Consider the following 11372-nt stretch of genomic DNA (forward strand, 5'->3'; position numbering starts at 1 on the left):
CAAGATAGCATGTTCCAAATCCCTAAAGCTGACCTAAAGGTTAGCAGCTTGGTTCTTCTTCTATTAAAGGCAAAGCAACAACAGGAACAAGGACAGATACCTGCTCTAAAGCCCCAGAGGGCTCAGTTACCAAAGTAGTCCCTTCAGTCCACAGATGACACAACCCCTTGAAACAGAAAACATGGTGGACTTCTTTTTATGTATTTTAGTGCCTTTACGTTAATTGAAATTACTTTAATATTAGAATATTCTACAGTTCCATTGTTAGCCTTCAGTCGAATGGCAAGAGTGAGATACCACCACTAAAGTGCACAGGTAACTGGAACAAGATAGGAATTTGTAAAACATACACAGAAATATTAAGTAATTGCATATGTTCATCTACCTGGTTAGCAAATAAAGTGCCAGACTAAAGCAGTGGCTATGCATAATTATTGTCAACTCATTTTAATGTGCAACTGTTAAAGAAACTATTTATTGAAAATATTTGTTTATATTTATTCAACACCTTTTTGCCCATCTGTTCAGTGAATGATTTCACACATATTGACTATTGAACTCAATGTTTTAAATCATCACAGAAATCTTAAAAGTTATTTATATAATTTACAAACTTTTTCTACCTATTTGGAAAGAAGCATTTTAATAAATTAATATGTAACCAAACACGTTTAATTTGGAGAAAGAATATTAAGCCATTGTATGAATTATTTATCTTTGTCCCATGAAATTCATTTTGCTATGGAACAGCTGGTTCCAGCTGGTTTTCAACACCAACAGGTGCTGAAAATCAATTCCAGTAAAAAGTAATTTTCTCTTTAGTATAGGAGAAACAAGTAACAACAAAGGGGAAGAACATTTCAACAAACAAATTAAGCCACAAATATTTGTCTTCTCCACCCAGATCCCAGGTGCTCGTCATACAGCACACCACCACTGTTTCCCATGACGTGGCGAACCACAACCAGGGAGCATGTTTGTGTGGCCTTGTAAATTCACATATGCCACATATTTTTTTGTTTAGGGAGATATGCACACATCCTGCATATCTCCCTAAACAAAAAAAAAAATAATTCCTTGCTGATATTTTAAATGACAACAAGTACATAATTTGCTTCTTATCTTTCAGTTATGCAACTTGGGTGTGAGGCTAAGTGACATAATTTAACAATAGCCACATCATCCGCGTGAGGTATGTTTGTAAACAAGCGTGTCACTGACATTTGTAAGGTACAAATCATCATAACATTCAGTTTCTCCCCACCTCTCATGCTGGTAAGAGGACGGTATGATTAAAAAATAAAGCTGCTATTCATCGCAATAACACGAAGCTGAAAATGCGTATTTCTCACCACCTGGTTAGGGGAAAGCAGGGGCAGGACAGCAGCTCTCACACAAACCCTCCCGGCCCTTAGAAGCTGGGCAGAGGCTTTGCCCCTGCTGTGCCAGCAGCTCCCGGGAGGCGAAGCCCTGGCACAGCCGGTCACAGGCCGCTGCTCCAACACAGCCATGCGGGGACACACGGCCTGGCCACCGCCTGCTTCCCAGGAACCAAAACCTTCCCTTCCAGCGCTGCTTTCTCCGTATCTCTTGAGGCATCTCTCCCACTTCAAGGATTCAAAAGAAAGCCCAGGTATTATAGGCATGAATTTTAACATGCAGACATGCCAAACCAAACATGAGAACAAACACAGACACTCAAGTAAACAGAGCCTGCACAGCAACAGTTCTGCAAAACAAACTGACGCCACGCAGGCCAAGTTACCCCTGGCAAGCCGTCCCCTCACACGCACCCGTTCAGAGAGCAGGCGATGCCCAGGGGAGCAGGGCTCGGCCACCGGACTACACGTTCAAAGGTACGTTTGCACCAAAATGCGTGGTGGGCACACAGACACGTACACAGACCTGGCGGTCAGGGTCTTTTCAACCGAATTACAGCTCGCAGGGAGGTATCACCGCCATCGCACTGCGAAGGCGAACCGAACCCGGCCGGCCTCCGCCTGAACGCCGGCACCGCCCCGGCGCAGGGATCCCACCGCCGCGGCCCCGGCCCTCCTCCCCGCCGCAGCCCCGGCCCCCGAGCCCTCCGCGGCAGCCCCGAGGCGCGGAAAGGCGCGGCCGCCGCCTACCCGGGCTCTTGAGGTTGTACCGGGCCTCCATGGCAGCGGGCACCGCTCGCTCCCTCCGCGGCGGCTCCGGCGGCGGGGGCAGGGCGCGGAGGAGGAAGGCCGGCCCCGGCGCAGCCCGCCTCGCCTCGGGACACTCCCCTGACGTGGCAGCGGCGGCGACAGCCCCGCCGTGACCGCGGGGGAGGCACCTGCCGCGCCGGCACCGCCCCGGAACGGCGGCCGCGGGGGGACGCGCTGGCTGCGCCCCTGGGAGCGGCCCTTGCCCGCGCCGAGCGCTGTGGGGCGAGGCGCCTCCCGGCCCCGGGGGTGCGAAAACTGGGGGCTTGCAAAAGGGGCTTCCAGGAACCCACAGACCCAACACGCTCCTGCCCAACAGACTTCATTGTAAGACTCAGTAGCGTCATGTTTGTTGGCTTTCAGGATCATGAAAGACTGAGATGGCGTCATATGTCAGTGATTATTATTTTAGGCAAGCATTACCAGCAAGAGCTTGACTTGATTGCCACCTTTTCCATACCACAGTGACAGATACATCTCAACTCTTCCTCTTCCACCTGGTTATAGGTGTAATACACTTGGGATAGAACTTTTAAGAACATATAGCTAAGAGAATATCTAAATTAAAGGGATCAGAATCTCAGCAGTCTGTTTCCTTTTGTTTCAATACAAGCTGTAAATAAGAAGCAACCTCTTACATACTTGCCTTCAGCATAAATTTGAAGCTCATATCTAGCTCATATTGTCCTTAATTTAATCTGTGAAATGAGTTGTTCTTTATTTCATCTTACTTTTATATTCTTCATAATCCTCTTTTACAAATTAAATTTTTGTTGTTGGTCTTAGCTCTCTTTTCCCACAGCAATGGCAAACAGCTGTAAATAAAAACATTTGAGTAGGTACTTATTTTTCACCCATCTTATTCTCTCTCAGTATTACAAAACATCATGTTAGTGTTTCCTTTCCTGTTCTGTTGCACACTCGTGTGGTAACAGCAGTAAGTAAAGAAAACAACTTTACTCCTCCTGAACAGCTAACAAAATTTTCAGAGGGGCAAAGTGATTGTCCTTTTTACAGGACAAAGCACTATGGATAATATAAAGGTCATTAATGTGTAGAGATGGGAAAAGGTGACATCAGACCTTGGAGTTCCCTCTTACAACAAAAACACTCTAGATACATTAAATGGCCAACAACTCCTAGCATTTCTAGCTAGGAATGGTTGATCTGACCACTTCAGATAGTGAGCTGCAGGCACTGGCTGTCGAGTTCACAAACTATTTTGGTCATAAGTATCTTTCCTTGTCTTCCAGAGCCACCTTGCTGTGCAGATGGAGAAGGGCATTGGGACAATCTGTCACGAAACTGTGCCCTTCCCAAAGCAGGAGAGAGGTATTCTCCATTCAGAAATTTGGATTTCCATGTAAAAATTCTGGAATATATTTTGGTTGAAGATAATTTTTGAAGTTGTATTATACCATGAATAGTATAAAGTGGTGGTTATTATGAACTACTTAAGCACGATGTGGAGTTCAGCTCTGCCTTCTGGGCTCTGGCCTTTGACCCTTGGATGTGCTTACAGTGTCATTTTATATCGTTCAAGGAGGAAACACCTGCAGTTCATGTGAAACCTGGGCTTTCAGCTAAAAAAAGATATATAGTCACTCTAACTGCATGAGAGCTAAGCACTATTGAAAATGAGCTGAATAAACTCAAAGAAAGAGAAATACCCTGAAAGAAGCTGCACATTTTCCCCATTTAAGTAAGCTACAAAGTGGCCTGGCTGGGAGCTGGGGGAATTGCCATGAGGTGTTGTGCAGAGCTAGCAGTACAAAACTGCTTTAATTTTCAGATGTACTGTTAGTTAAATGTCAGGGCTGCAGGAGGTGAATGCTGCCAGATGAAATGAATGCTGCTGATTCCTGCAAGGTAGTCAGCATACAGTTAGAGACCTGGGGATTAATTCCCAACCCCACATCTCAGCAGCTGCTTGGGGCACATGAGCAGCTGGCACTGCGGACTCTTGCACAGTCAGTGTTGCCAGTCCAGAAGCAGCAGCCTCCCTCCTCTTCCTGCCTCTGGTTAAAAATACCCTTTGGATTTTTCATCTGCCTTTTGTTTAGACTTTTGCAGGAAGAAGCCATTTTGTACTAGAACTTGTGGGGTTTTAAAACCAAACACCAAATATAGTAGCAAAATTGCAGTCAAATCCTACATGCTGGCAGCACTTCATGTAGCTTGTGTATCCTGTCATATGATCTAACTTGGTGAAAAAATAAACATGCTCAGCTGAAGCACATAGAAACTGAAAGTTTGCCTGAACATTGCTGCAACAAAGATTTTGTTATTTAGTGCCACACTGAATCTGTGCTGAAGGTTTTTACTTATGTTTATGTGTACTTTTTTCTCTAGTTATCTTTGGATGGCAGCTCTAATAAATCCACCTAGCTTCAGAGCAAAGTAGCATATAGGCTCTTTTGGTGCAAAAAAAATTTTAGAAAATTAATGACAATCATAAGGTTTGATAAAATGAATAATTTTTCAATTGAAGGTGTTTCTACTGTGAAAGAAGGGCCAAATCAGAATAAACATATGGGCAAAATTCTGCTGAACACTTGCAAACTATGTATACAGATTTCTGAGCTGATTCCTGAGGCTCACTTTATAGCTTATTGAGAGAACTGGGGGCTCCTCTTGCCTGGAATAGATATTAGCTGTAACAAATAGATGTTAGCTGTAAAAAATCATTTGTTAAAAGTTCCTGTATTTTTCAGTTACCTGCAAAGGGAGATTAAGCTAAGTGCTCTGTGTTCTAGACTACCCTGGTTAGGTGTTTTTATACGTATGTATACATAGGTATTTTTATATGTATGCATGTATAGCTGCATCTGATATACATCGCTCTCTATTTCTCTGAGAGAAATGTATCCCGCATTTCCCCTCAGTTTAGAAGAATTACAAGCATTTCAGTCAATATAGCCTCTTATTTTTAATAGTAAGATTCTTGAAGAACTCACTTTAAAGGTCCAAGAAGGGAGCTTAACCAGTAGGAATGGGAATCCCAAAGGTCAGCATGCAGAGTTGGGGGGATGCACACTAGGAAGCATCCAGCAGGAGCCCACAAAGAAGGAGTTACTCCCAAAACCTCCTCTTTCTCTGGGAGGCAGAACACCTGACACAGAGGTTCAGTTTTTGCACAAAGGTCTGATGCATCAGTGTATGTTCTTACAAATCCCAGGGGATTATGCTAGGTAATGTGACACTGAACTACTGTTTATTTCTCTGTGCAGGTCATAGAATTGTATGAGATGAGTGTACAAATATGTTAGGTGATTATCTAAAGTCAGTTCAGAGTGGGGTTTGTGTGCTTTGTAGGCTGTCTCATAAATTCAGCTACGAGTTAGTTATTCTACAGAAGGTTTGAGATCACAGAAGCTTATGATAATACAATAGTTCTTTGTACAGAGCAATCACACCCTGCTTTTACGAATTCACAAAATGTAGAAGGGTTTGCCTCATTTATAATGCTAGCCTTTCAATACAGACAGTTGGCTGCAGAATTAAACTCTTAATGGAATTAAGGAATCTAATATTCATATGCCTAGATTGTCAGTGGGAACAGATATTACTTACTTGCAAAATAAATCATCATGGTATTCATTGTGACTAATACAGTCTCAGCTTTTAAAATCCTCTGTGTGAATTCAGACCCGGTAAATCTGGATTCAACAAGTGCACCTCCTCCTCATCAATAAAAACAAGCATGGCATTGTGTAACCAATGCCCTATAGCAATTGCACAGATGGATGGTGCCTCTCAAGAAAGCAATTACTGTCTGTTCTTCAAGCTTAGTTCTAAGGCAACCATCTCACAAAATGGGGGCTTTGCCAGCTTTTAATTAGCATTATTTCAGAAATGAAGAAAGATAGTAGGGAAAGAAGTTACCAGATTGCTTTAATTGATGAAGCAAGCGAGTGCCCAATCTGGACCATTGGTGCAGAGTTAGTGTGAACTAACAAGATGTTTCACAATGTGAAGTCAAAATAAAGGTACATATGTTTCACCTTTTCCTTACTCCCTGAAGAATGAGGAGAATCATGCCAACCAGTTGACTCACAGACTTCTGGCATCATTGCTGTAATAGTTCAGATGATTTCTTGGTTCACAAGACATGTGCAAAGACCCAAGTCAAAGCTGAATCTGTGTCCAAGTGACAGCTGTTCACGACTCTGAACCTCCCTGATTGAGTTACTCTATCCTTAGCAGATACAGATAATGGCAGAAATTTTCTCTGGTGCATTCTTCACCATGCAAATTTCAGAGCATACTAGATAGCTGGAGGCAGTTGCAAACTACCAAAATTTAAAAATATTTTGCTCCAATGCCACTATTACAGGAGAAAAGGCTGGGCATGGCCTTTGACCCATGCAACCGGTTTTTCATTATCTCTTTAGGGCTTCAGGCCCCAGATTTTCTTGTCACTTTTTCTATATGTGAGTTCCTCTGCATGCCCCTTCATTTTAACTTACTCCCATAAGCTTCCTTTTGGGAAGGGAGCACCTGTTCTCACAATTACATATCAGGCAGAGGCAAAGCAGTCAAGGTTATGTCTGTTGGACTGCCATCAAGTAGTCCTTCCACCCCATCCATTCCAAAACTGTTACTCACCACTTTACTGTGCACTTGCATGTTCCTGCTTGCATACAGCTCTGACTGACTCAGCAATAAAGGATTGATGAGCAGGCATTTTATTTAAAGCTCCTCATAAAGCGTTTACCGATTGGTGTAAGCTTACTGTGTCATTAACCAAGATATATTGAGTTACCAGCTGTCTTCACTGGCCCCTTGCAGATATCTGGGACACACAGGAGTGTCTCAGATGGTTAGTGGAAATCTGGGGCTTGATTCAGTTGCACACACAGAAGCATCTGATGCTGTCTGAGGTATCCTCAGGTATGCCAGCTATCCATACAGAGCAGAAAGGTGTGGGATACTGGTGCCATTCTGAACAAAGCAGCAGCATGAGGCCAGGTGAAGTTCCTAGAGTGCCTTCAATGACATAAGGCATCCATATGGACACTTAGACTAAAGCCCTAATCACAACAGTTGGGAGAGCCCAGAGAGTGGCTCTGCTGACCAAACATGCCTACCCTCTGGCAAATTGCGTTGCTGTCTGGGCTCCAGCTGACTGTACTGACCTGATCTCCACTGCCTGGTACCAGGTCACTCTCCTCTCCATTTTCTGCTGCTTGGGCCCCACAGCCCAGCCCTGGTAGGGCTCAATCCAAGAACCTTGCTTTGGCACTCTTAGAGAAAACTGCACAGCAGAGCCACAGAGGGTAAGACAGACCCAGAGACGGAGGTAGGGCTATTGACACATGCTCCAGAGAAAAGGCAGCACTGTTAAAAATGCTGGAAGGAAAAGGCAGAGAGTCAAAAGATGGCAGTGTGGTGACACTTGAGCCAGAGAATACTCATCTGTTGTCTCGCATGGGGACATGAGCATGTTAATGCCTAGTCTAGTAGCTTGCTAGTCATAGCTACCTATATTAACCAATAAATTATTACTTTACTCTGGTAAATTGTCTGTATCTGCTTGCAGGCTATTTTTTTGCCTTGCTGAGAGGTGTCTAGCAAGGTGACTCATGAGGATACAGACTCACAGGAGATGCAGGCTGCAGAGGCTACTGTTACTCTGAAGGAGAAATAACAAAAGCTAAAAGAATTGTGCAGTCTGGTGTTGTCATAACTATTCAAATTACAGATTTATAGCTTGGATTTTTAAGGGGACTATTAATGGTAGCAATATAAAAGGGGAGGTGTGGTATTCACATGCCCTCTGAACAGAGAGAAGCCGTGAGAGAAGCAGAGAAAAGAATGATCAAAACAATTCTTATCTCATTTGCTGCTCCTGTGTTTGTGCACATGTGGAATGTGTTGGGAAGGTTGTTTACCTGAAGGAATTTGGTAATTGGATTCTGGTGGAGATTGTTTATGTTAGTTAGACTGTCAGGTCCAAGGTGTGTGGACTATCAGTTGGCAGACAGTCACAAGTTTTAGTAGTTAGTAATAAGTATTCTTTAGTATTCCTTGTAGTATAGTTAGAGTATAGTATAATGTAATATAATGTAGTTTTAATAAAGCGAGTGTTCAGCATTCTGAAGCCTTGGAGTCAGATGCCAATCATTCCCAGATGTTGGGGTCACTTGGAATTACTACAGGGAGGGAAGAAGGAAAAAACTTCCATGCTAACGAACTTTTAGGAATGCATTTAGTTCATGGGAGCTGAAGTTTTTATGGAAGAGGGTGTACTGAGTAAAGCAGAAAGGCATTTATAATCTGTTAAGAGCATAATAAATTTAAAGCCAATAATCAAGTTTCTTCATAACTGACTTTATGAAGAATACAAAATTTAAATGACAACTGCTGCTTTATAGACAGAAAATGTGGAATTGAAATGTGAAATTACTGAAGGAACAGAGCTGGATACACTGCTGAGCAAGGGGAATGGGAATGGTGGTAGTGAGTTAATTTGTATGCTCTGCTGCAAAACTTGCATTCAGCACTTAGGATATGAGACCAAGACAGCATGATGGCATACTGACAATCCAAAGAAATTGAAGCAGCTGCAAAGGGAGTATTGAAAGAGAAGCAATTTGTGGATCAGACCATTTGGCTCACCAGAGGACAATTCAGTCATTGAAAAGGGCATTGCAGAGAAACAGCGTGTGGTTCCACTTCTCAGCACAGGTTTTGGAGACAGAGATGGTCCCAGGACCTTTAGGTCTGGCACTACTGGATTCCCAAAAGGCATACCTGTTCTCTTTGCATATGGCCTTGCAAAAGGAGTTGAAACAGGTTACACTTCCCACAGCCCAGATGGCTCTCATTATCAAAGTAGCCCCAAACCCAGATGTGGATGTGCATAAGCAAAGGGAGAATTCAATCCACAGCTGACTGAACCTCAGAACAAGTCAAAGTTAAATGATAGTGCTGGATGGTGGGGCTTCTACAAACCCCACAAGTGCTGCTGAAAGGTTTTAAGTTTATTTCTGGGGCATCCATCACTCCATCCAATTATGCAGTTTTATCAGCAGCATCAAAAGGAGCTCCAGCTACAGAAGAGAGCTTGCAGCACTAGTTTTGAAGGAGTCTGAAAGCAGTACTGGCTCCCAAATTGTTGGATGATTGTTTTATCTGGATAACAGAAAGCTGAGGAAGGACTAGGGCAGTATTTATCCAGGAAGCATGCACTAGGTATGTGACATGGGTTTTGTGTGGGAAAGAGTGAGGAGGCAGTTTTTTGAGGACCAAGAATTTGCAGTGACGCATGGATTGAACTGGCTGAGTGGGCACCTACCTGACACAGAAATGCCTAAATGCAAACACGAGTTCATCTGGGTCAGAAACTTGCAGTGCTGATGAGAGAGTTAAGTCTATAGCATTCCCTGATGCTAGCACACTCAAGGAATTGACACATCATGACTTACAAACATTTTCCCTGACAAGCAGAGGTTCCTCTTGGATGTAGTCAGGCTCTTTGCTCTCCCTGTGCTGCTCTTCTGCTTTAGAATTCTTTTTGATTTCCAGTGTCAATGCATTCATATGGTTTATACTTCTATTTGTACTCACACTATGCTTCAGTTTAGCACAGTTCAGAATGGCTTTTAGTTTGCACTGAATGGAGATAAAAACACACAGGGTAAATCCTGCTATAATAGGAAAGGCAGCTTTGATACTGTCCTGTTGCTTCCTGACAACTACTTGGACCTTTGAGGACCATGTGGTGTAACAGACCTCACCCACACTACCTCCCCTCTTGTGATAAACCCATTACCTTTCCTTGGTCTACATTTTCATGGAACCACAGAATCAATTCAGTTGGAAAAGACCTCTGGGATCATCAAGTCCAACTTTTGACTAAACACCACCAGGTCACTTAGACCATGGCGCTAAGTCTTTCCTTAAATACCTCCAGGGATGCCTATTCCAATGTTTGATCACTCCATTACCTCCCTGAACAGCCAATTTCAATATTTAATCACCCTTTCTGTGAAGAAATTCTTCCGAATAGCCATTCTGAACATTTTGTGTAAGGCAGCTTGAATACACTGAAATGTTCTGTACTTTTTTCTCGCCTCTTATGTTTGCACTCATCCATGTGTCTAATCCCAATGCTTCTCGATTTAGGCTAGTGCATATTAGTTGCTTGTTTGTTTTTGTGGTTTTGGTGTGGGTTGTTTTTTTTTGTTGTTGTTTTTGGTTGGTTTTTTTTTTTTTTTTAAGAAAGGACATCAATGGGCTTTTTTCTCTTTTTCTTCTGCTATTCAGCAATCCTGAAATAATAATCCCTCCTACTTGTAGCAGGTCCAGGTATTCATGGGAATATTCAGTAGAGTATCTTCTCTGACTAGTCTCATGAAAATCTTTTATCTTATCAAAGATACGTTAGTTTAGTCCAAGAGACATTGTGATAAACTGCTGCACTAGGGGTTTTTGTCCTGGATATATTTGTATCTTTTTTAAAATGTTAAAATAAGTTCTGGACATGATTAAGAAATGTTTAAAATCTGACTGCGAACATAAACTGTAACTTCAATATGAATACATATTTTATGGCATGCATACAAACCAGGATTACTTAAATATGTCAAGTCTTTTTAGGGATGTTAATAGCATGTAATGGATTTTTACAATTTAGATTTTTTTTATACTCAGTATTTTTTCAGTAGGTTTTAGCTCCAGACCTAGCCTGTGGCTCATAATGCCTACAAGCCAAAGGGAATAGGCTGGCAGGAATCAAGAAGACTGGGTGTCAGACCTGGTTACAGCAAAATGTGAAATTCAGAGATAGCAAACTGAGAAAGGTAACACAGATACCAGGGAGAAAACAAATTAAAAGCAGCAATCTGCTAGTGTAATTTTTAAATGTAGCTATTTGAAGATATGTGCATGAGCTAATATGCAAATATTAATACAGTGAGAAATCAAGTGGGATGTCAACCATATGCCACCATATAAGAGGAGCCCAAAAGAACTTCCCAACCAAGCTTATTTCTGATTTTCCACACAGCTGAAATTAGAGAATTTGATGTGTTTATCTGTAATTGAGTAAATTTATATGCAGCTATTGATAAACATTTAGAATCTGAGTAAGAAATTTTGGTGTTAATATATCTGTCCATCTAACAGGACAAATCTGCAGCATAAAAATCATGACACGATGTCATGTACACCATCAGTTCA

General features: G+C 42.4%; 1 protein-coding gene and 1 long non-coding RNA gene across 4 annotated transcripts in view; one reads left to right on the forward strand and one right to left on the reverse strand.

Annotated features, from left to right (window-relative positions):
- Positions 1 to 2326, reverse strand: part of UBE2J1 (ubiquitin conjugating enzyme E2 J1) — a 27225-nt gene extending 24899 nt beyond the window's left edge. Inside the window, exon 1 of one of the 3 annotated variants that reach the window (XM_064412661.1) lies at positions 2130 to 2326. In XM_064412661.1, the coding sequence (XP_064268731.1) occupies positions 2130 to 2160 (31 nt within the window). In that variant the 5' untranslated portion in view covers positions 2161 to 2326. Of the gene's footprint in view, positions 1 to 1793; positions 1818 to 1905; positions 2052 to 2129 lie in introns of those variants that run through there. The other 2 variants (XM_064412662.1, XM_064412663.1) reach the window with 2 other exon arrangements.
- Positions 1256 to 3584, forward strand: LOC135296397 (uncharacterized). The gene is made up of 2 exons (XR_010358457.1): positions 1256 to 1856; positions 3440 to 3584. It is a non-coding gene; the product is annotated as an uncharacterized LOC135296397 (long non-coding RNA).
- Positions 3585 to 11372: the final 7788 nt, after the last annotated feature.

Source organism: Passer domesticus, chromosome 3 (assembly GCF_036417665.1).
Source record: "Passer domesticus isolate bPasDom1 chromosome 3, bPasDom1.hap1, whole genome shotgun sequence".
In the NCBI taxonomy this organism is placed as follows: Eukaryota; Metazoa; Chordata; class Aves; order Passeriformes; family Passeridae; genus Passer; species Passer domesticus.